The sequence below is a fragment of the Amblyraja radiata genome, chromosome 28 (assembly GCF_010909765.2).
Source record: "Amblyraja radiata isolate CabotCenter1 chromosome 28, sAmbRad1.1.pri, whole genome shotgun sequence".
Classification (NCBI taxonomy): domain Eukaryota; kingdom Metazoa; phylum Chordata; class Chondrichthyes; order Rajiformes; family Rajidae; genus Amblyraja; species Amblyraja radiata.
In genome coordinates, this window is record NC_045983.1 from 4,420,188 (window position 1) to 4,446,220 (window position 26,033).

The 26,033-nt window shown below is 45.7% G+C and overlaps 1 protein-coding gene across 1 annotated transcript in view; it reads left to right on the plus strand.

Moving 5' to 3' along the window:
- Nucleotides 1-26,033, plus strand: part of vps53 (VPS53 subunit of GARP complex) — a 359,847-nt gene that overhangs the window by 243,266 nt on the left and 90,548 nt on the right. Inside the window, exons 16-18 of the mRNA XM_033045623.1 lie at nt 163-245; nt 14,617-14,695; nt 16,963-17,111. Of these exons, the coding sequence (XP_032901514.1) occupies nt 163-245; nt 14,617-14,695; nt 16,963-17,111 (311 nt within the window). The remainder of the gene's footprint in view (nt 1-162; nt 246-14,616; nt 14,696-16,962; nt 17,112-26,033) is intronic.

A 26,033-nucleotide genomic window follows, 5' to 3' on the forward strand; every position in this document is an offset into this window, starting at 1 on the left:
GCCACCGTGCCACCGTTGAGAAAAGAGAAAAAAAATCAAGTGTAAATGCAATCTAATTGAATTGATGTTGCGTCACATACTTGGAACTATTGTTTTGCCACTTCTCTATTCCAGTTTGTTTTGTTAATTTGGTGTAATTTGCATTTATAATTTGTCTAATAGCTTGAAGAGAAACTCAAGGAGAAGGTGGATGTGAGTCTAGCAGAACGCATCAACCTGATATCAGAAATGGACACCTTCAGCACGTGAGTACAAACGCCTCTTTATGTCACCCTCTCCATTTAAAAAAGAAATAGTTCGAAGCAGCTGAAGTCCAAATCTTAATGTTAAAACAAATGAAGGTGGTGCAGCGGTAGAGTTGTTGCCTCACAGCGCCATCGACCCGGGTTCAATCCTGACTACGGGTGCTGTCAAGTACAGAGTTTGTACGTTCTCCCTGTGACCGCGTAGGTTTTCTCCGGGTGCTCCGGATTCCACCCACACTCCAAAGACGTACACGTTTGTTGGTTAATTGGCTTTTGGTAAAATTGTAAATTGTCCCGAGTGTGTGTAGGATAGTGTTAGTGTACGGGGTGATCGCTGGTCGGTGGGCCGAAGGGGCCCCTTCCCAAGCTGCATCTCTGCTAAATCTAAGGATTTATGAGGATGTAAAGACTAAAGCAGCAAACGTACCCTGGGTGTACATTAGCAACGTGTTTAAGAACACATGAGGCTTTGATGCCTTTTTCTTCTTCTGGAGGAATAGCAAATGGAGTTTGAGACAGATAAGTTCAAGGTGTTGCATTTTAGGAAGTCAAACCAGGGCCGGACCTTCACAGTAAATGCCAGGACTCTGGGGAATGGGGTGGAGCAGAGGGATCTAAGAGTTCAGGTAATGTGTAGGAGTGACTAGTGGGGTGCCTGCCGCAAGGATCAGTGCTGGGACCCCCATTTATTTACAATATATATTAACTATTTAGACAAGGGAATTAAATGTAACATCTCCAAGTTTGCAGATGACACAAAGCTGGGTGATAAAGTGAGCTGCGAGAAGGATGCTATGAGGGTGACTTGGATAAGTTGGGTGAGTGGGCAGAGGTAGTATAATGTGGATCAATGTGGGGTTATCCACTTTGGTGGCAAGAACAGGAAGGCAGATTATTATCTGAATGTTGTCAGATTAGGAAAAGGGGGGTACAATGAGACCTGGGTGTCCTTGTACATCAGTCACTGAAAGTAAGCATGCACGTACAGCAGGCAGTGAAGAAAACTAATGGCATGTTGGCCTTCATTGCGAGAGGATTTAAGTTTAGGAGCAAGGAGGTCCTTCTGCAGTTGTACAGGGCCCTGGTGAGACCACACCTGGAGTATTGTGTGCACTTTGACCTCCTAATTTGAGGAAGGACATTATTGCTATTGTGGGAGTGCAGTGTAGGTTCACAAGGTTAATTCCCGGGATGGCGGGACTGACATATGATGAAAGAATAGGTCGACTGGACTTGTATTCCCTGGAATTTAGAAGGATGAGAGGGAATCTTATATATAGAAACATATAACATATGTGAAGGAAGCGATGTGTGTGTGTGTGTGTGTGTGTGTGTGTGTGTGTGTGCGTGTGCGTGTGCGTTCCACTCTGACAGTCGCCGTTCCAGTCGCCGGTTTTTCAGCGACCTGCTACGATTTGACAGTCGCCTGAAAAATCGCCGAAGTGGGACAGACCCATTAGGCTTTTGGGGTCATCGAGTCCACTCCGCAATTCAATCATGGCTGATCTATCCTTCCCTCTCAACCCATTCTTCTGTCTTGTCCCCATTACTGTTGACACCCTTACTAATCAAGAATACTCAATACCCTGAATGATGAAGATGGGTCTCGACCCGAAACGTCACCTATTCCTTTGCTCCATAGATGCTGCCTCATCCGCTGAGTTTCTCCAGCATTTTTGTCTATCCCTGAATGATGAAGGTCAATGTACCAAAAGCCTTCTTTACCACACTATCTACCTGTGACACTACTTTCAAGGAACTATGCACCTGTACTCCTAAGATAGACACAAAATGCTGGAGTAACTCAGCGGGCCAGGCAGCATCTCTGGAGAGAAGGAATGGGTGACGTTTCAGGTTGAGACTGCCTGTTCCACTGATTTACTCCAGCATTTTGTATCTATCCGGTTTAAATCAGCATCTGCAGTTCCTTCCATAGAAACACAGAAAATAGGTGCAGGAGTAGGCCATTCAGCCCTTCGAGCCAGCACCGCCATTCAATATGATCACGCCTGATCATCCAAAATCAGTACCCCGTTCCTCCTTTTTCCCCCATATCCCTTGATTCCGTTAGGGCTAAAATATCCAGTGAATTGGCCTCCACTGCCTTCTATGGCAGAGAATTCCACAGATTTACAACTCTGGGTAAAAAAGTTTTTCCTCATCTCAGTCCTGAATGGCCTACCCCTTATTCTTAAGGGGCTGTCCCACTGTGGCAACCTAATCTGCAAGTTTAGAAGAGTTTGCCCTCGACTCAAACTCGCAGCATGGTCGACATGACAGGAGGTCCTATGAGGTCACTGGAACGTTCCTTCATGCTCGAGGGAAGTTCCGGCATACTCGCGGCCTCAGCTAGGTCATGGAATTTTTTCAGCATGTTCAAACATTTTCCGCGAATAAAAATAGGTCGGCATGGTTCTTTTGAACTCGTAGTGCAGTGGAGTGGGGTCGCTATTTAGTTACAGGCAGTCGAGGGCAGCCGTAGGCAGTCTCCTTCACTGACCGGGCATTTTAATTGGCTCATTGGAATTTTCCGAAGGAAAACGACCGGAAGGTAAAATGCCCGCTAAACTTTATTATACTTGTTAAAAGTGTTTCCACTCCTTCTCCCCCCTTTCTCTCCCCCTCCACCCCTGTCTGCGCTCACTGTGCAGCCGTCTTTTACCTTCCTCTTCATCGCGGGTGTGAATTTCAGATAGCGCTGATTTTCAGACAGCGCTCCCCCGCTTTCCCTGGCCCCCGCCTTTGCGATGTGTGTGTATGTGTGTGTGAGTGTGTGTGTGTGTGTGTGTGTGTGTGTGTGTGTGTGTGTGTGTGTGTGTGTGTGTGTGTGTGTGTGTGTGTGTGTGTGTGTGTGTGTGTGCGGTCGGTCAATCCAGCTCGCTCTTAAAGGTCGAAGATCCTCTCTTCTTAACTCGCGGATTAGGTCGCCGCAGTGGGACAGCCCCTTTAAACTGTGACCCCTGGTTCTGGACTGCCCCAACATGGGGAATATTTTTCCTGTATCTAGCCTGTCCAATCCCTTAAGAATGTTATATGTTTCTATATATAAGATAGAGCATCTATGGAGCAAAGGAATAGGTGACATTTCGAGTCGAGACCCCTCTTCATCATTCAGGGTATTGAGTATTCTTGATTAGCAAGGGTGTCAACAGTAATGGGGACAAGACAGAAGAATGGATTGAGAGGGAAGGATAGATCAGCCATGATTGAATTGTGGTGTGGACTCGATGACCCCAAAAGCCTAATGGCCCTGTCCCACTTTGGCGATTTTTCAGGCGACTGTCAAATCGTAGCCAATGTGATACAGACACACACCACGATGAACAAGAAGGTTGGCGCTGTAATTAAGACGGTGAAAGCACAGTTTAGGGGAAGGATCACTTAAGTCCTTTAAAAGAAGGGGGAGAAGGAAGGAGAAGGGGGAGACGGGGTGCGGAGAAGGAGTGGAGACAACTTTTAAGAAGCCAGAGATACACGGCTGTGAAGCTCGACGGACATTAACATTACCGGTCGGCTATCCTTAGAAACATAGAAACATAGAAAGTAGGTGCGAGAGTAGACCACCAGGTCCGTCGAGCCCGCACCGCCATTCGCTCATGGCTGAACACTAAACAGACACACTTACCCACAAACAGTAGACACAAGACACAGAACACAAGACACTACCCTCCCCTTTATACCGCTATCACCCCTCTCCACCCCAAGAACCTCGCGATCTCCTGGGGGAGGCAAAAAACCGGATAAAAACCCAGGTCCAATTCGGGAAAAAAATCCGGGAAATTCCTCTCCGACCCCAATCCAGGCGATCGACACTTGTCCAGGAGATCACTCAGGTCTTACTATACTAACCATACCTAGGTCCATATCCCTGCCCTCTCCCCGTAGCCCCTTATCCCCTTGGCAGCTAAAAAACCATCTATTTTAGTCTTAAATATATTTAAAGTTTCTGCTTCCACTGCTCCCTGGGGCAGTGAATTCCATAAATTAACCACCCTCTGGGTGAAGAAGTTCTTCCTCATCTCAGTTTTAAAAGAGCCCCCCCTTATTCTGCAACTATGTCCCCTAGTTCTAGTTTCCCCGATCATTGGGAACATCCTCGGTGCATCCACCCGATCAAGGCCCCTCACGATCTTATATGTTTCAATGAGATCGCCTCTCATTCTTCTAAACTCCAAAGAGTAGAGTTCCAGCCTACTTAACCTTTCCTCATATGTCAATCCCCTCATTGCAGGAATTAATCTTGTAAACCTTCGCTGCACTGCCTCCAGGGCTAGTACATCCTTTCTTAAGTATGGACCCCAGAACTGTACACAGTATTCCAAATGTGGTCTCACTAATACTGTGTACAGCTGCAGCAAGACCTCCGTGTTTTTATACTCAATCCCCCTAGCAATAAAGGCCAAAACTCCATTGGCCTTCCTGATTGCTTGCTGCACCTGCATACTAACTTTTAGTGATTCATGTACTAATACCCCTAGATCCCTTTGCGTTGCATTACAACGCAGCTCCTCCTCATTTAGAAAATAACTTGCCCTATCATTTTTTTTCCCAAAGTGAATGACTTCACATTTATTAGTATTAAATTTCATCTGCCAAGTTGTTGCCCACTCACCTAGCTTATCTATATCCTTTTGCAGACTCTTCCTATCCTCCTCATCCCCTACTTTTCCTCCCATTTTTGTATCGTCCGCAAATTTTGATATATTACACTTGGTTCCCTCCTCCAAATCATTTATATAAATTGTGAACAACTGGGGTCCCAGCACCGACCCTTGCGGAACCCCGCTAGTTACCGGTTGCCATCCCGAGTATGAACCATTTATCCCCACTCTCTGCTTCCTATTTGTTAGCCAATCCTCTACCCATGCTAATATATTACCCCCAATCCCATAATTTTTTATTTTTAGCAATAGTCTCTTATGTGGCACCTTGTCAAAAGCCTTTTGGAAGTCCAAGTATACCACATCCACCGGTTCCCCTTTATCCACCCGGGTTGTTACTTCCTCAAAGAATTCGAGCAGATTCGTTAAACAGGACTTCCCCTTCACAAAACCATGCTGGTTCTGTCCGATGAAGTCATGTTTATCCAAGTGCCCCGTTAGTGTTTCTTTAATAATTGTCTCTAACATTTTACCCACCACCGATGTTAGACTAACCGGTCTATAGTTACCCGCCTTCTGTTTACTTCCTTTTTTAAATATAGGTGTTACATTGGCCATTTTCCAATCCACTGGGACCGTTCCTGCCTCCAGGGAGTTTTGGAAAATTATCACCAATGCATCCACAATCCCCACCGCTATCTCCCTCAAGACCCTTGGATGTAATCCATCAGGCCCAGGGGATTTATCCTCCTTCAGTCTCATTAATTTCCCTAATACCACCTCCTTGGTGATCTTAATAGTATTTAGCTCCTCCATTCCTACCGCCCCCTGTTTATCCAGCGTTGGAATATTTTTTGTGTCTTCTATGGTGAAGACTGATACAAAATACTCGTTTAATGCCTTTGCCATTTCCATGTTCCCCACCAACAACTCTCCAGTCTCACCCTCCAATGGACCAACGTTCACCTTAGCCACCCTTTTTCTTTTTATATAGCTATAAAAACTCTTACTATTAGTTTTTATGTTGTTCGCTAAATTCCTTTCATAGTCTATTTTCCCCGTCTTAATTAATCTCTTAGTTATTTTTTGCTGACCTTTAAATGCTTCCCAATCCTCTACCCTCCCACTATCTCTGGCTACCTTATATGCCCTTGCCTTCAGCCGAATACTATCCTTTATAGTTTTACTGAGCCATGGCTGACTGTTCTTACCCTTACCCCTTTTTTTCTTCATAGGAATAAATTTTTCTTGAAGGTTATACAGTATACCCTTAAACGTACACCACTGCTCATGTACCGTCTTATTCTTGAGTCTGCTATCCCAGTCAACTTTGATCAGCTCAGTCCTCATACCTTCATAATCCCCCTTATTTAGACTAAGCACCCTAGCCTGAGTTTCAACCTGCTCCCCTTCTATTTGAATATGGAATTCGACCATATTGTGGTCACTTGTTCCCAACGAGTCCCTAACTATGACATTTTTAATTAATCCTGCTTCATTACACAGGACCAGATCCAAGATTGCCTCCCCCCTTGTCGGTTCGGTGACATACTGTTCTAGGAACCCGTCTCTAATACATTCTATAAACTCTTCCTCTAGTCTACCCTGCCCAGTTTGGTTTGCCCAATTAATATGAAAATTGAAGTCCCCCATGATTACAGCAGTTCCCTTTTTACATGCGTCAACTATTTGCAGATTTATGTTCTGACTAACAGCGTCACAGCTATTTGGAGGTCTATAAATTACACCCACTAGTGTTTTTTTCCCCTTATTATTCTCTATCTGTACCCAAGCTGTTTCACTATCCTGATCCTTCAACGCAATATCCTTCCTCTCTATTGCCGTTATTCCCTCCCTTATTAAAAGGGCCACCCCTCCTCCCTTTCTTTCCTGTCTATCTTTCCTAATTGTCGAGTACCCCTCTATATTTAACTCCCAGTCCTGATCTCCTTGCAGCCATGTCTCCGTAATGGCCACGATATCATAACTATATATACTTAATTGCACCGTTAATTCATTTATCTTATTACGAATACTCCGTGCATTTAAATAAAGCACTTTCAGATGATTTTTACTACCCTTCCTTTCCGTTTTTGCCCCTTTTACATCTAGATCTTTATCTTCACAAATTCTGTCTCCTGTCACATTTTGAATTTCCGCTTCCCCACTGATACCCTGCTCTATTTCCTCTACCCCTGCCGTTATTACCCCCCTTGATACCTCCCCCCCGCTACTTAGTTTAAAGACCTCTCTACTGCCCTAGTTATATGATTTGCCAGGACCCCAGTCCCAGCACCGTTCAGGTGAAGTCCGTCCTTACAGAACAGATCCCCCCTGTCCCAGTACTGGTGCCAGTGGCCCAAGAAACCAAACCCATTATTCCCACACCAGTCTTTGAGCCACGCATTTAGCTTTTTAATTTTACGTACCCTCGCCGATTTGGCCCGTGGCTCAGGTAGCAATCCGGAGATCAGTACCCTCGAGGTTCTGCTTTTTAATTTATTCCCTAACTGCTCAAACTCCTTCAGCAGATCCTCCTTCCTCGTCCTTCCTATGTCATTGGTCCCCACATGGACCACGACCACTGGATCCTCCCCCTCCCTCTGCAAATTTCTCTCCAGCATCGCAGAGATATCCTTAACCCTAGCACCGGGTAGGCAACACAGCCTTCGGGACATGTTCTGCTGGCCGCAGAGAACCTTATCTACCCCCCGAATAATACTATCCCCTATCACTACGGCATTTCTTCTAACTCCCCCCTCTTGAATGGCCTCCTGATCCACGGTGCTGCAGCCAGGTTGCTCATCCCTCCCACAGCCCCTGATCCCGTCCTTACATTGAGTAAGTGCCTCGGTCATGCTCGTCAGGGACAAGGGCTGTGGCTCCTGCCGCATCTCCTCCTGGTTCCCCCTACCTGCCTCGCTTATGGCCACACCTTCCTTTCCTTGCTCACTGCCTACTGAATTAGTTAAACTGGTCGGTGTGACCATCCTTGGTTCTGAAATCTACTATTTACGTTTTTTTTTCCCAATGAGCCAATGAAATTCACCGGTCAGCACCAGCGACAACCTACGACAACCTATGACCTCCTGGCGACCACTGCACCTACATCACGAGAATTCTCACTACGCTCCATGGCGTACAAATTTTGGTCGCTGCTAATATTTTAACATGTTGAAAAATTAGCGGCGACCAGAATGAAGCCGTGACTAGTTACGAAAATGCGGGAACTAACCTCATCTATTGCATCCGCTGCTCTAGCTGTCAGCTGCTCTACATCGGTGAGACCAGGCTTGGCGATCGCTTCGCCCAACACCTCCGCTCGGTTCGCAATAACCAACCTGATCTCCCAGTGGTTCAGCACTTCAACTCCCCCTCCCATTCCGAATCCCACCTTTCTGTCCTGGGCCTCCTCCATGGCCAGAGTGAGTCCCACCATAAATTGGAGGAGCAGCACCTCATATTTCGCTTGGGTAGTTTACACCCCAGTGGTATGAACATTGACTTCTCCAATTTTAGGTAGTCCCTGCTTTCTCCTTCTTTCCCCTCCCCTTCCCAGCCCACTGCCTCCGCCTCTTCCTTTCTTCTTCCCGCCCGTCGCTCCATAGATGCTGCCTCACCTGCTGAGTTTCTCCAACATAGTCTCTTGTAGTGGCCTAAAAAGTCTCGTAAGTGGGACAGGCCCATAATTCTGCTTGTGACATAATGTGACTTGTAAACATGAGGGTAGAAGCTGGGATGTTGTTACAGTTGTACAACACGTTGGTGGGGCTACTTTAGGAGTATTGTGTTCAGTTTTAGTCACCCTGCTATTGGAAGGATGTCGTTAAGCTGGAAATAATGCAGAGGAGATTTACAAGGATGTAATGGCCTGATCTGTAGGGAGAGGTGGGGCAGGTTAACACTTGGATGTTGGATGCTGAGCGATCAAATAGGAGGCTTATAAAATCATGAGGGGAATATATCTTTCTTTTCCACTCCTTTTATTCTTTTACCCAGGGTGAATGCACAAACTGTTACCCAAAGTGGGGGAATCGAGAACTAGAGGACGTAGGTTTAAGGTGAGAGGGGAAAGATTTAATAGGAAGCTGAGGGTCAACTTCATGGGTCTATGAACGAGCTGCCAGATGAGGTAATTGAGGCAGGTACTATAACGTCATTAACAGTCATTTGAACAGGTACATCGATAGTAAATGTATAGAGGGATATGGACCAAACATGGGCAAGTGGGACTAGCGTTGAGAAAAGAATAGCCCCTCTTTAAGAATAAGGAGTAAGCCATTTAGAATGGAGACGAGGAAACATTTTTTCTCACAGAAAGTGGTGAGTCTGTGGAATTCTTCTGTTCAGAGGGCGGTGGAGGCAGGTTCTCTGGATGCTTTCAAGAGAGAGCTAGATAGGGCTCTTAAAAATAGCGGAGTCAGGGGATATGGGGAGAAGGCAGGAACAGGGTACTGATTGGGGATGATCAGCCATGATCACATTGAATGGCGGTGCTGGCTCGAAGGGCCGAATGGCCTACTCCTGCACCTATTGTCTATTGGCTTGTCAATAATGTGAGAACTACCAGTTCTAGAGCATGAGATAGAAAGTTGGTAAACTTGGGTGGTGATGAGCAGTGGAGACCAAGCTAGAGGTTTAGACATCAAAGGGAGTCAAAGGAAATATTAAGAGAGTTGAAGGTTTTCAATTAGAATTTGAGGAAATACAATGAATGGACATGTTTGGTTTGGAGGCACAGCACTGAAACAGTCCTTTCAGCCCAGGCCAACCATCGATCACCTGCTCACACTAGTTCTAAGTTATCCCACTTTTGCATCGCACTGTTGCCTCACCGACGGGTACAACACACTGGAGACCAAACTTACAGACGGCAATTAACTAACAACCCCGCACATCTGTGGGATGTGGGAGGAAACCGGAGCATCCGGAGAAATCCCACACGGTCACAGGGAGAACGTGCAAACTGCACACACAGAAGCACCCGAGGTGATGATCAAACCCGGGTCTCTGGTGCTATGAGGCAATAGCTCTACCAGCTGTGACTGGTATAAGTAAAAATAAATTGGAGCGCAGGAGAATGAGGGGTGGTCTGATAGAGGTATTCAAAATTATGAATACTCTAGATCGGGTAAATAGATCACTTTTGCCAAGATTATAGGAATCAAGAACCAGAGGATAGAGGTTTAAGCTGAGGGGGGAAAGATTTAATAGGAACAGAGGGCAGTGGAGGCCAAATCACTGGATGGATTTAAGAGAGAGTTAGATAGAGCTCTAGGGGCTAGTGGAATCAAGGAATATGGGGAGAAGGCAGGCACGGGTTATTGATTGGGGACGATCAGCCATGATCGCAATGAATGGCGGTGCTGGCTCGAAGGGCCGAATGTCCACCTCCTGCACCTATTTTCTATGTTTCTAGGAACCTGAGGGATAACTTTTTTATACAAAGGGTGGTGGGTGTATGGAACGAGCTGCCAGAGGAGGTAGTTGAGGCAGGGACTATCATAACATTTAAGAGACAATTGGACAGGTACATAGAAAGGACAGGTTTAAAGGGATGTGGCAGATGGGACTAGTGTAGGTGGGGCATGTTGGTCGATGTGGGCAAGTGGGTCGTAGGGCCTGTTTCCACGCTGTATGAATGTATGAAATTGCTTGCATGTTCTTGATGGTTACTTTCTGCTCAAGGTGAGCTTATTTTTACAGCAACTGGAATCTAATCATAGTCTGCCCCTTGTTATTTATAACTGAAAAGGACTGTACTGAAATTGTATTGGAGCCAGACAAGTAGCTGAAGTTTGCTGATGACAGCTTATTGGTATTTGTGATTGAAGGCCCTGCCCTTTATCTTGATAGAACGACATTCCTCATTCTGATGGGGTGGGGCTTTTGCTTGTTTTCAGTGCACAATTTAGCACCGGCCAAAAAATATTCAGATTCCCAATACTCACTGTTGTTGTCTCACAACATTGATACTGGTCCACCACCGATTTTCCGGCAACTGGTGGTCCCTTTAATCCGGACAAAATCACGAGACCGCACTTAATAATCCCCCCGGAGTCCTCCTGAAACATTAGTGCCTAGGCCAGGTGATCTCGACCTCATCCGGACTTCCGCAGCCGAACAGTGGGTCGAATTTGCCCCCAGCGGCTGGGGCTCTGGAACTACGACCCGGTCGCAGCCAGCAGATCCATTCCCATAGCCGAGGGCTCGTATCTCGGCCCCTCCCCAACCCAATTACCGGTGGGTAGGAAGGAACTGCAGATGCTGGTTTAAACCGAAGATAGACACAAAACGCTGGAGTAACTCAGCGGGCCAGGCAGCATCTCTGGAGAGAAGGAATGGGTGACGTTTCGGGTCGAGACCCTTCTTCAGACTGATCCAGAAAGGCTCTGGAACCAAGGGTGCAGAAAATCGGCGGTGGACCTGTACTTAATTATCTCCGCTCTGTCTTTCGCCCCAGTAATAAGATAGAATGCTCCTCTAACAAAATCATGCCATTTTGTAATAAGCCTTCCTTTGTGGCTGTCCTTCTGGAGAAGTCTCATTCTTTATGCTCAAGCCATAACATATTTCAGTCCAGGATGGAAAGTCCATGGATTACTGTAAGATGGTGTAAAGCCACAACTATTTCTTGCCCAGCTCCATCAGTTGATCTGCCCTGAAAGACCCAGTGCCAAAATATTTCAATCATTTGGAGTTTATGAGGTATAGTTAATTTTGCTCACTGCTGCTCTTTAGGGAGTAAATCACATGGCACCAAACTAATGAGAGATCTCTTCTCAGCCAAATAGTTTTGGTCACTGATGGCTCCCTTCGACAGAAGGGTGGTATGCTGTTGTTGTATTTAAAGCTGGAAAATACAATGCTCGATTTAATTAGCCAAGAACGGGTGATACTTAAATTACACCCAGACAAAATATAGTTACAGACATGAATAAAACATGCTGTAAACTTAAGCCCTACTGAAGGTTGACACAAAGTGCTGGAGTAACTCAGCAGGACAGGCAGCATCTCTGGAGAGAAGGAATGGGTGACATTTTATGTGGAGACCCTTCTTCAGACTGAGAGTCAGGGGAGAGGGAGACATAGAGATATGGAAGGGCAAGGTGTGAAAAGGGGAGATCAAAGGGGAGGAAGTTCAAGGAAGATATTGAATGGATCATTGTTAGCTGAGGGGAAGGCATCCAATCAGTAAAATGTTATCAAGATGGCAGTGAAACTAGTCGGATAGCTAGGATAGGGGAGAGATGGAGAGAGAGAGAAAGCAAGGTTTACTTGAAGTTAGAGAAGTCAATATTCATTCCGCCGGGCTGTGACTTACTGAAGATATGGTGTTCTTTGTTCTTGCCTGTTTTAGATCGTGCAAACTCAAGCCTTTACATTTCACTTTATGTCGCTGGCTGTGATGTAATTGGTTTTTGCACTCTATATAATTCTATAAAAGGAGGCCATTCAGCCCATTGTGTCAGCATTGGCAGCACCGTATCTGGTAAAGCTACTGCCACACAGCACCGTATCTCAACCCCAAACATTGCTTCAAGACTAACTGTCTAGTCCAGTGGCCCTAGCAAACATCTACTCCAGTTTAAATATATCTACTGCCACTATTTTTACTTTATCTCTTCTTGTCGCTTTCTGTATTTTTATTTTGCTTATTTAATCATGGCATGTGGACATTCAAGTGACTAATGTATGAAAGGGCCAAAAGCGGGTGGGTGGGACTATTGTAGATGAGGTATCTTGGTCGGCATGGGCAAGTTGGGCCGAAGGACCTGTTTCCGTGCTGTTTGACTATGGCTCTCTATGACTGGAAATATATGGAGTCAATCAGCATGGAAACAGGCCCAACAGGCCCAATTGGTCAATGCCAATCAGGTTTTATAACTGAGGTAGCCCCATATGCCTGCATTTGGCCCGTATCCCTCTAAACACTTCCTATCCACGTACCTGTCCAAATGTCTTTTAAACATCACCATTGTACCCCAGAGTGGTGGGTATATGGAACGAGCTGCCGGAGGAGATAGTTGAGGTTGAGGCAGGTACTATCACAGCATTTAAAAGACATTTGGACAGGTGCATGGATGGGAAAGGGTTAGAGGCATAGGGGGCAAATACAGGCAGGTGGAGACTAGTGGAGATGGGACATCTTGATCTTTGGACACGCTAGAGGCAGGAAACATGTTCCCAATGTTGGGGAAGTCCAGAACCAGGGGCCACAGTTTAAGAATAAGGAGGAAGCCATTTAGAACGGAGACGAGGAAACACTTTTTCTCACAGAGAGTGGTGAGTCTGTGGAATTCTCTACCTCAGAGGGCGGTTGAGGCAGGTTCTCTGGATGCTTTCAAGAGAGAGCTAGATAGGGCTCTTAAAACTAGCAGAGTCAGGGGATATGGGGAGAAGGCAGGAACGGGGTACTGATTGGGGATGATCAGCCATGATCACATTGAATGGCAGTGCTGCCTCGAAGGGCCGAATGGCCTACTCCTGCAGCTATTGTCTATTGATCGTCATGGGCAAGTTGGGCCGTAAGGCCTGTTTCCGTGTTGTATGACTCTATGATCTTCCCCTTCTCCTTCCTACGTCAGCTCCTATATATATATGCACTAGTCTCCGGGTGAAGACATTTCCCTCAGGTCTCTTTTAAATCTTTCTCCTCACATCTTAAGCCTACGTCCTCTAGTTCTATATACTGTTGTGTTCAACTATGTCCGCTCCATTACTCTCACCCCACCCAACTCTGAATCCTCCTCCTATTCCATCCAGCCACCACATGCAGAGTCGTATGTGGGAATGTTAGTTCCGTGGTCTCTCTCTAATGGAACGAACTGTGCTGCCCTTCATTGCTGCAGCTTCTTGAAATCATGGAGCTCATCTTAAAAATGGAAATTGTTGTCAAACATAACATTAACCATCTAACATGTAACTAGACGTTCCTCTGAAATGAAAAATTAGCATTCATAAACACTATAGTCCTAAAGCGGAGTTTAGTTTAGTTTATTGTCAGCTGAAAGACAATACATGATTACAATCAAGCCGGCCACAGTATACCGATACAGGATAAAGGGAATAACGTTTAGCACAAGCTAAAGTCTGATTAAAGATAGACAAGGGTCTCCAATGAGGTAGATGGTGGATCAGGACAGCACTCTAGTTGGTGATGGGATGGTTCAGTTGCCCAATAACAATGGGGGAGAAACTGTCCCTGAATCTGGAGGTGTGCGTTTTCACACTTCTGTACCTCTTGCCTGATGGGAGAGGGGAGAACAGGGGTGAGACTTGCCCTTGATTTTGCTGGTGGCTTTGCTGAGGTGTAGTGGAATCTATGGAGTAAGGTGTAGTGGAATCTATGGGAAGGTGGTTGGATTGTGTGATGGTTTCGGCTGCATCCACAATTTCCCGCGGTCTTGGTTGGAGCTGTTCCCAAACCAGGCTCTGATTCATCCCGATAAAATGCTTTCCAGGGCGCATCTGTGGAAGTTGGTGAGAGTTGTTGGGAACATGCCGAACTTCCTAAGCCTTCTAAGGAAGTAGAGGTGTTGTGTTCCCCAAAGAGTTGTCTGAAGAAGGGTCTCAACCTGATACGTCACCTATTCCTTTTGTCCAGAGATTCTGCCTGACCCGCTGAGTTACTCCAACGATTTGTATCTCTCTTCGATGTAAACCAGCATCTGCAGTTCCTTCTTACACTTATATTAAATAAATGGCGCGTTTTTGTATTTTATGTATTGCTGTATCGTGTTAAATGTTTTTTCTTCCTTGCTTTCCAGAGTGATTTCCAATAGTATCCAGCTCTTGGTTCAGGACTTGGACGCAGCCTGTGACCCGGCATTGACTGCTATGAGTAAAGTAGGTGCAAAATCCTGATTCACCTGCTCCCAGAATTGATTTGCTGACTGCTGTTTAATAGCTGAGGATGATAGTTCTATGAGCAGTCCGAGGAAGGGTCGCGACCCGAAACGTCACCCATCCGAAGGGCCTGTTTCCATGCTGTATCTCTAAACTAAACTAAACCCGCTGAGTTACTCCAGCACTTTGTATCTATCTCTGAAGGACACGGATTGGTGACCTTTCAGAACCAACCAGAAATGTTGCCTATCCATGTCCTCCAGAAATGTTGCCTGACTTACTGAGTCACTCCAGCACTTTGTGTCTGTTTTTGAACAGCATCTGCAGTTCCTTGTAGTTCCACGATAATTCTATTCCCTGTGTGGATATCCACTAATACTGTGTGTCAGAAGGAACTGCAGGTGCTGGTTTACACCAAAGAGACACAAAATGCTGTGGTAACTCAGCGGGACAGGCAGCATCTCTGGAGAGAAGGAATAGGTGATGTTTCGGGTCAAGACCCTTCTTCAGACTGAGTCAGGGGAGAGGGAAACTAGAGGTATGAACAGGGTCAAGGAACAAATGAATAAAAAGTATGAAAAGAACAAATCAAAGCCAGCCAGATGATCAAGAAAAGGTCGAGCTCACAATGGTTCATTGTTGGCTGTGGAAAAGGTGATAGCAAGGGGATACGTACAGTCAAACTAAGCAGAACGACAGTGCAACTAGTATGATGACGAGTGCGGGAGGGACGGAGAGAGCGGTTACTTGAAATTAAATAAATCAATATTCTTACGGCTGGGTTGTAAACTGCCCCTGCCCCTCCCTTGTTGTCCCGCTAGCTCCACTGTTCGCATCCATATATCCCTGCGTCATCACCTCCTCCACAGCCAACAATGGACCATTGTGGGCTCCACCTTTCCTTGGTCATTGGTGCCGGCTCTGATTGGCCGCCGAGAACTAAGAGTGTCCTGGCTGGTAAAGCTACTGCCACACAGCACCAGACATCTGGGTTCGATCCTGACTACGGATGCTGTCTGAGTGGAGTTTGCACGTTCTCCCTGTGACTGCGTGGGTTTCCTCAGGATGCTCCGATTCCCTCCCACATCCTAAAGACCGTGGGTTTGTAGGTTAATTGTCCTCTGTAAGAATTATTGTTTGTGCTTTTTTAAATTTTAATATGTTTTTATTTTTATTTTTTTAATGATACTTGACTGTAAGGAAAATTCATTTCGTTGTCTCTAATATGAGACAATGACAATAAATTGAATACAATACAAGAATACAATTGCCCCCTGGGAATGGATGAGAAAGTGGGATAACATAGAACTAGTGTGAACATAGAAAATAGGTCAATTCGGCCCTTCATGCCAGCATCGCCATTCAATATGATGATGGCTGATCCTCCAAAATCAGTACCCTGTTCCTGCTTTATCCCCATATCTCTTGATTAAGAGCTAAATCTAACAGGTGATCGATGGTCGGAGTGGACTGTGGGCCGAAGGACCAGTTTCCATGCTGTATTTCTAAACTAAACTAAATCACAAGAGCTTTAAAAAAAAAAATGTAACATTATATTTGATGAGTTAATTTTGAAATGTGATTGAACAAGTTCTTTTGGTTGTCTGGTGCATTTGACAGTGGAGATACTGTGGCATAGAGAGTGCTTCCCCCAAATAATCTGACCATCATAACTATCTCAAACTTACTGTTCACTTTATTAAAATAAATTGTTCTATTTAGCAAGTTGAAATGTTTTGATGATTATTCGTGTACATAAATGCAAATATTATTCTGAGTAATTGCTTACAATATAATAGTGACACTCATTAAGCTACCGTTGAAGTGATTTCTAGTTTAGTTTAGTTTATTGTCACGTGTACCAAGGTACAGTGAAAAGCTTTTGTTGCATGCTAACCAGTCAACAGAAAGTCTATACATGATTGCAATCGATCCGTTCACAGTGTACAGATACAGGATAAAGGGAATAGCGTTTAGTGCAAGATAAAGTCTTGTAAAATCCAATTAGAGAAAGTCCGAGAGTCTCCAGTGAGGTAGATGTGAGTTTAGGATTGCTCCCTGGTTGTTGCTAGGATGGTTTAGTTGGGAAGGAACTGTCCCTGAATCTGGAGGTGTGCATCTTCACACTTCTGTACCTCTTGCTCGATGGGAGAAGGGAGAAGAGGGAGTGAGATTTATCTTTATTTCCACGCGTGGCAGGTGTTTGTAAATATCTTTGGTTAATAGTTCCTTTTAATGAATTTGAAATGTATATGTTGTTCCTCCAGATGCCCTGGCAAAATGTGGAGCATGTGGGTGACCAGAGTGCCTATGTCACTTCTATAATCCTCCATATCAAGCAGAATGTGCCCATTATCCGAGATAACCTGGCTTCCACGCGCAAATACTTTACGCAGTTCTGCATCAAATTTGTCAAGTAAGTGTTATGTTCCCTTCCTGTCAAAATTTACATCTTCACTGCAAAAAGTCTCTTTCCGAAGTAGTTTTGCATTAACGGTAAGCCATGCGAATGCCTTTGGGGTTAACTTGAGTACAGATTTCTTCTTGATTGTGCGTAGGTCTTTCTATACATCTTTCACAACCTTGCATTGTGTGATTCTATCATATCTCAATGGGCATCAAAGTCTTTGATGTTAAATGTCTCCTGCGCATGAACTGATGAAATCCTCGTCCAGTTCATTTAAAAAATGGTGGATTGTTAGATGAAACCAGGTGAAGTGGGGGATGTTGGGCAGATGCACCCTACTGGGGATAATAGGGGAGGGGAGTCCAAGGAGACTCGGTCAGGGTAGAAGAAATCATGACAGAAAGTGCTGGAGTAACTCAACGGCTCAGGCAGCATCCCTGGAGAACATGAAGAGGTGACATTTTGGTTGGTACCTTTCTTGAAGAAGTTATACTTGTTATGAGATCCAGTTCACTTGATATAGAGTTGCTTCGAGGGAATACAATGTACTAATGGTGATTTAAAACAAATAGCTGATGTTTACTTCAATTTAGCATTAGTGGGGTTTGGAGCAGAACATGTTATCGTCATAGGACGGCACGGTTGAACAATGGTAGAGATGCTGCCTCAGAGATCCAAGTTCGATCCCGACTCCGAGTGCTGTCTGTATGGAGTTTGCACGTTCTACATGGGTTTTCTCCAAGTGCTCCGGTTTTCTCCCACACTCCAAAAACTTACAAGTTTGTAGGTTAGTGGGCTTTGGTAAGTTGTAAAATATAGTGTGTACGTAACTTAGTGTACGGTGTGATCGCTGGTCGGCGCGGACTCGGTTGGCTGAAGGGCCTATTTCCGTGCTGTATTTCTACACCCTAAAAGTCTAAAAGTGTTGTCTCGCCGTCCCTCAGCTTTCTGAGTCTGTGTTCCATCACCCTGTTAAAACAGAATATGCCATTAGATAGAAACATTAAAAAATAGGTGCAGGAGTAGGCCATTCGGCCCTTCGAGTCAATACGATCATGGCTGATCATCTGAAATAGTAAGATTAAACGAGAATTTACCAGTTTGAAGTTTAATCTGTATTTTATGAGGAGTTACGATGAGGGATTATGTGAAGAACCCGCTCAGCGCGCATGCGCGGCATACTTCCAAGCAGCGGTGTGGAATCACAGATAGACACAGTTATTTGAAGTAATAGTAAAGAAAAGGAGACATCAGTTATTAGTTTGATCCATACAATGAGGGTGGGAGCGGAGGGCACGTAATCCCTCGTCGTAACTCCTCATAAAATACAGATCAAACTTCAAACTGGTAAGTTCTCGTTTAATCTTACTATTTTACTTCAGAGTCACGTGAGTGACTACGTGAAGACTTCAAAGCTCTGTGATTTCAAACCGTGTAACAGTTTTATTTCACTCACTGCCGAAATTCTTGAGGGAGGAAGTGTTATCGTAATCAACCAATGAATCTGTTTTTTCGAGAAACAAAAAAGTTTTTTTTTAACAATAACAAAATAAATTGCTGTCCCGGGCTTAAATTAAATATTTGCAGCTTGTAATATTTTCTCTGCAAATAAATCAGGTTTTGTCAACGGCTTGTTATAAAATTCTGAATGTCGTTTCCCTCGACCATTCTGCTGTATTCAGAATATGGTCAACCGGTACGTCCATTCTCTCAGCCGTTGACGTAGATGCTGCCCTAGTGGAATGAGACTTAAATGTATTAGTATCTATTCCGGCAGCCTTCAGTCCCTGTTTGAGCCATCTTGAAATGGTTTGGCTCGTTACCCGGCCATGAGGTTTCTTGTGGCTGACCCATAAGGCTTTTTCACTCCCTCTGATATTGTTGGTTGTGTCTATGTAATGTTGTAGATGGGTCACGACACACAACCGTGGCTCTGGTGGGTAGGTCCGGAATACCACTACTGGATTAGCTGTTCCTGGCCTGCTTTGTTTCACCAGACCCTGTATGATGAATGTGATCTGATCTGGGGTGGTCACCATGTTGTCCAGCCTCAACTTGTGTAGTGACTGGACCCTCTGAGCGGATACAAGTGCCATCAACATGAGCGTCTTTAGTGTAGCTTGCTCGAGGCCGAGGGATCTGGCTGGTGGCCATTCCCTGAGGTATGTCAGGACCACACTGATATCCCAAATATGGGTATACCTGGGCTTGATATTGTAAATGCCCTTCATCAGTTTTACCACCAGTGGATGGGATCCCATCGCCTATTGTCCTGGCACTGGTTGTTGCGTACGTTGTCCCTGTTTCCTGGCAGTACTTCTCCCATGTTTTGATGCTGGTTAAGTACTGCCTCTTGTTGGATGTTCGAAGGGATGCCGACATGGTGGTGATGGTTTGTTCGGACAATCCTAGTTCCAGGTAAGGTCTGTTCAAGATCTGCAACCCAGGAGTTTAATTTTCTCATGGCATGGGTGTTTAACTTACCTGGTAGGTAAGTAGCTGATAGCCAAATATGTCTTTCGACACACCCTTGCCAAATCATGTTGACCAATTTTGTCGCATGATAACGATTTTATGCCGCCCATATGGTTAATATAAGCCACCACCATAGTATTATCAATTTGTAACCGAAAATGCAAGTGCTGCATATTAGATAAATATGCTTTTAAACCATAAAAGGCGCCCAACATCTCTAGATAGTTAATGCCCAGTGTAAGTAGTAATGATGACTCTAGGTTAGTCCATCTACCACCTGTGCTGGATATGGAGTTAGTCGCTCCCCAGCCTGAGCACTGGCATCTGTTTGAATAACTAAAGTAGGGTTAGTGATGATGATAGGGCTGAAACTATGCCAAACGTTTTCTGCCCACCACTGTAGCTCTGATATTGCTTCAGTGGGTAATTTCATGACACGATCATAGTGATCTGTATGTCGTTTTAGTGCCTGTACCTTTGCTCTCAGCAAATTTTGATAGTGCAAAGGTCTGAATTGTGTAGCCAGAAATGCTGCTACCATTTCCCCAATTACTCTTGCTACTTGTCGAATTGCATGTTCGGTTGCATGATTGTGCTAATTCAACCATTTTTGCCTTTGGCAAGGTAACAGTCATATGGACTGAGTTAATTGTGAAGCCCAGGTAGTCCATGATAGTGGATGGCTTCAACTTAGATTTATCTGGATGTAGGACGAACCCCAGAGTTTCGAGGAGCTGTTTTGTAGCTGATACTGCTGCCACAGCCAATTCCATCATTTTCCCCTACTATCAGAATATCATCCAGATATGCCATGACAATATGTTTTTGTTTTCTTAGTATTGCCATGGCTGGTTTCAATATTTTGGTGAATAATCTTGGGGCTGAAGTTAGACCATTTGGCAATGCTTTGTACTGCCATAGCTGTCCCATCCAGATAAATTTTAGCTATCTGCGATAATCCTTGTGTATGGGTACTAGATAGTAAGCATCTTTGAGATCAATGCTTGCCATGAAGTATCCTTTGGAAATCAGTTGTTTGGCAGTAACAAATGTCTCCATTTTGAAATGTATATACTTAACAAACTTATTTAGTGATGTTAAGTCAATGGTGATGCGACATCCACCATCTTTTTTGGTTTTAGTGAATATTCGATACAAATCCCAAAGGTTCATGTTTGGTATTTTCGATGACCCCCTTTGTGATAAGTCTCACCAGTTCAGCTTGTCCCTCACGTTTCTCTTTGACGGAGGGAGAAAATACCCTTTGGGCCCCAATGTTGAACTGGCGGCGATTTTTCTGACATGAATTGTATCCACTAATGCTGTTGAGTATATAGTTGTCACTCGTGACAGTACCCCATGCTTCTTTGAACAAGTGTAATCTCCCCCCTGTTAGTAAAGAACCCTTACTCTATATGCTGGCAGGAACCAGACCCACCTACCTCCATGGTTATTGGGGTGTCTTCTGTTTTCTCATGTTCTTGAAGGCTTTGCTTGTCTGACGTGCTGGCGATGTTGGGGGGTGGCGCATTTTCCATGGGGTCCGCTCTGGGCCCTGATCTAAAAAAGATCTTTGGGGATAAAAGCGGTCCCCGAGCTTTCACCAGTCCCATATTGAGGACGTCGACTGGTGGATGCCGTGGGGTACTGCCGCTTGGGTAGTGTAGGTCTTGGTTTGCTCGTCCCGGGGCCTGCCCTCATGAGGCTGAAAGTTTTCGATGCCTCTTCCATGTCCCTTACCTTTTTGGTGAGGTCCTTCCCGAATAACAGAGCGTCCGTCTCTGCAGCTGGGGCTTTGCATAACCCAGCAAATTTGGGATTGAGGGCAGGTCTTATGATTTCCCGCCGGAAGTTGTTGATCTCAAACTGAGTGTTGCACATCAATGCCAGTACACTGGCAGGTATCCATGTCCGTGCTGTCCACAGAACGAGCAAAGGCTGTGATGGCCGACATCAGGGGCCTTAGGATCCGCTGTAGCTTGAGTTCATAGTTACGAATGTGTGACCCCACGTGCCCCCAGATTTGGCTGTTCACAGTCAGCACTCTGAGGCCTCACAGTTCTCTGGTGCTGTGTTGATTTATGCTGGCCGCCAGTTTCGGTTCCTGCGGTCTTCCAGCACGTGGGGTTGCTACATAGCGGTCCACCACACCCAGCAGCTCTTCCTGCTCCTGCAACCCTTGCATACTCCCGATCTCGTCCGCCAGCCCCTGTTCCAGACCAGCCCAGCCCTGGTCACTAATGCTAGCCTCCAGTAATGAGGGAGCAGAGGGCAGTGCATGAAACACTGTGGAGGGGGTGCCTGATCTTCCTCCGCGAGAGCGCTCTTTCTGTGCATCCCGCTGGAGCTGCTCCAATAGCTGTTGGATGCAGCTCAGGCGGCTGTCTCTCCTCCGTTTAGGTGGAGACATGTCCCCGTCTGACGAATCGGACGCCACCGGCCGGATGCCTCTTCGGATGGCTAAACATCCAGCCCGCAGTTCAGGCACTAGCGGGACTGGGCTCGGCGCGGTGATGGGGATAGCGGAGCGCCCGGTAATTGTTCCTACCGCCTTCTTCTAGAGCTTTTGTGCCTTGTAGAAGCGAGAGCGCCCCTCAAGCAGCGCGTCTCGCAGGCACCTGCTCCATGAGCCGCTCCAGCGGCTCAGGCGGCTCTCTCTCCCCCCGTGCAGGTGGAGAGACGTCCCGTCCCGGGAAAATACCTGCCGGCTGCCTCTTCGGGTGGCTATGCATCCAGCCCGCTGCTCAGGTACTAGCGGGCTGGGCTCGGCACGGTGTCGGGGAATAGCGGAACACCGGGTAAACGCTCCTACCGCCTGTTGCTGCCCCCCTCCCCGACGGAAAAACGTTCCTCCTCGAACGGGGGACAGTTTTGTTCCAGAGCCTTTTTCTCTGCCTGTAAAACACAAGCAGAAAAAGGCTCCCCTGTAATGGAAACCCGACCTCAGGGTACTCACCTGACGGTCCGTTTCTTTCTTTAGCGGGAGCGCCTAAGTCCCGCTGCAGCCGCTGTTGCACTGCTGGCGTTAATGCCGCGCATGCGCGCTGAGCGGGTTCTTCACGTAGTCACTCACGTGACTCCGAAGTAAAATCAGTACCGCGTTCCTGCTTTTTCCCCACATCCCTTGATTCCTTTAGCCTTAAGAGCTAAATCTCTCTCTCTCTTGAAAACATCCAGTGAATTGGCCTCCACTGCCTTCTGTGGCAGAGAATTCCACAGATTCACAACTCTCTGGGCGAAGAAGTTTTTCCTCATCGCAGTCCTAAATTCCCCTTATTCTTAAACTGTGGCCCCTGGTTCTGGACTCCCCCAACATGGGGAACATTTTTCCTGCATCTAGCCTGTCCAATCCTTTAAGAATTTTATATGTTTCTATAAGATCCCCTCTAATCCTTCTAAATTCCTGTGGATACAAGCCCAGTCGACCCATTCTTTCATCATATGCTGAAAGACCAGGAAATGTTGGTGAAAAGACACATCTCCGTATGATAGTTCACCAACTATAGAAAGCAAAAAATTTGCAATGAAACAGTTAAGGGCCTGTCCCACTTACACGACATGTCTCGGGGTGACGCCTGTATGGTCGTGAGTAGTCACACAAAGAGTCGTACCTTTTTCTGGTCGCCGCTGGATTTTCAACGTTTTGACATTTTTCGGCTGCCTGCTGCGACTATGACGGGTGCCGGCAAGTCGCCGAAAAAATCACGTAAGTGGGACAGACCCTTAAGGCAGACAGGAGCCCATCCTAGTTCAGTTTTGGGATTGCTTAGGAGGTGATGCAGCATTGATTGATTTGATTGATTCGTAGAATAGGTGTTTCATGAGGGAGTGGGCTCCTCTTCATTCATGATGAGGAAGATGAGAAGTGATCTGGTGCAGACATAGAGGGTGCCTGAAGAATCGTTGCAGAGAGGCTGTTTTCCCAGGTTGGTGAATTTAATCCAAAAGTCACAACCCAAGACCTCACCTATCCATGTTCTCCAGAGGTGCTGCCTGACCCACTGAGTTACTCCAGCACTTTGTGCCATAAAGACTCTACTCGAGTCTTAGGACTAATGAAGTTTAGTTTATTATTGTCACGTGTACCGAGTTACAGTGAAAAGCTTTTTTATCCAGTCAGCAAACAGACGGTACTTGATTAGAATCAAGGCATCCACAGTGTACAGATACAGGATAAAGGGAATAGCATTTAGTGCAAAATAACTCTTGATTAAAGATGGTTCGAAGGTCTGTCTGTTGAAATGAAGATTTAAAAGTGGGCTAGATACAAAATGCTGGAGTAACTCAGCGGGACAGGCAGCATCTCTGGAGAGAAGGAATGGATAACGTTTCTGAAGAAGGGTCTCGACCCGAAACATCACCCATTCCTTCTCTCCAGAGATACTGCCTGTCCCGCTGAGTTACTCCAGCATTTTGAGTCTAGCTGCGGTTTAAACCAGCATCTGCAGTTCCTTCCTACACATTTAAAAGAGTAAAGCGATTGTGATGAATGATAACAGATCCGCTACTTGGATCAGCACACACAAAGATTCACCTGGCCTGGGATAAGGGGAAATATCGACTTAAGAAGTGTGCAAATCTATTTTTACCTCAGGCTTGAGGATGATCAGTGTTTGAATATCTGCATGGTTGAAGTTATTGGACACACAGGTAATCAAGGGAATGGGGAGAATCATGGGCTTTAGATACATGATCAGCTTTGATATTGAGCAAAAGACAATAGAATAGGTGCAGGAGTAGGCCATTCGGCCCTTCGAGGCAGCACCAGTGAGCAGACTCAATCAGTTTAGTTCATTGTCACGTGTACCGAGGTACAGTCAAAAGCTTTTTGTTGCGTGCTAACCAGTCAGCAGAAAAACAATACATGATTACCATTGGTCCATTTACAGTGAATAGATACATGATAAGGGAATAACGATTAGTGCAAGGTAAAGCCAGCAAAGTCTGATCAAGGATAGTTCGAGGGTCATCAAAGAGGTAGGTAGTAGTTCAGCACTGTTCTCTGGTTGTGGTAGATTGCCTGATAACAGCTGGGAAGAAACTCCCCGAATCTGGTGGTGTGTGTTTTCACGCTTCTATACCTTTTGCCTGATGGGAGAGGGGAGAAGAGGGAGTGGCCAGGGTGTGACTCGTCCTTGATTATGCTGCTGGCCTTGATTCAGATTCAGTTTCAGATTCAGATTCAACTTTAATTGTCATTGTCAGTGTACAGTACAGAGACAACGAAATGCCGAGGCAGCGTGAGATATAAATGGAATCGATAATAGAGAGGTTGGTTTGTGTGATGGTCTGGGCTGTGTCCACAATTTGCTACAATTTCTTACCGTCATACAAGGACTTAAAGAAGTAAGAAATAGCAGCAAGAGTAGGCTATTCAACCCCATGTACCTTCAGTAGGATCAAGGAGGGTCTTTTACATCCCTGCATTAGCTCCTGATAGTCATATAGTATGGAAATAGTTTGTTCAGCCCAACTCATCCATGCCGACCAAGATGCCCCATCAAAGCTAGTCCCATTTGCCCACATTTGGCCCATATACCTCTAAACCTTTCCTATCCATATGGCTGTCTAAAGGGCCTGTCCCACTTAGGCAATTTTTTAGGCAAATGTAGGCGACTAGGCTGTGGCCACATGGTCGCCAGGGTGTCACCTATATGGTTGTGAGTAGTCTCCTCAGTCGCCCAACGAGTTGTAGCGTTTTTCTGGTCGCTGCTGGATTTTGAAATGTTCAAAACTTTTCGGCGACCTTGGGCTTGTCGTAGTTTGTCTGCTCCTGACGTAGGTGCTGTCGTAGGTTGACGCCAGGATGCCGTAGGTTGTTGCCAGTTGATGTAGGTTGTCGCCGGTGCTGACTTCGGTGAATTCCATTGTCGTAGTCGCCGGCAGTCGCCTAATAAATTGCCTAGTGGGACAGGCCCTTGTGTATCTTTTGGGTGTTATTATACCTGCCGCAACTCCTTCCTCAGGCAGCTTATTCCATAGACCCACCCACAGTGAAAAATTTGCCACTTGGGCTACTATTAATCTTTCCCCTTTCACCTTAAACCTATGACCTCTGGTTCATGATTCCCCTACCCTGGGTAAAAGAATAAAAGGAGAGGAAAAAAACAGATATATCCCCCTCATGATTTTATACACCTCTATAATATCACACGTCAGCCTCCTGCGCTTCAGGGAGTAAAGTCCCAGCTTGCATAATCTCCCCCTATAGCTCAGGCCCTCGAGTCCTGCCAGCAACTGCAGCAGGTAATTCTTCTCCACATTCTTTCCAGCTTAATGACATCCTTCCTTTAGTTCCTTTAATATCTGAAAACCTATCAATCTCCGCCTTCAATAGATTGAATAACTGAATATCTTGGGATTTCCAAAGATTCACAACCTCTTGGTGAAAAAAATTCTTCTCTCTCGGCCCAAAATGGCCGACTGCTTGTTTTGAGACGGTGACCTCTGCATTTC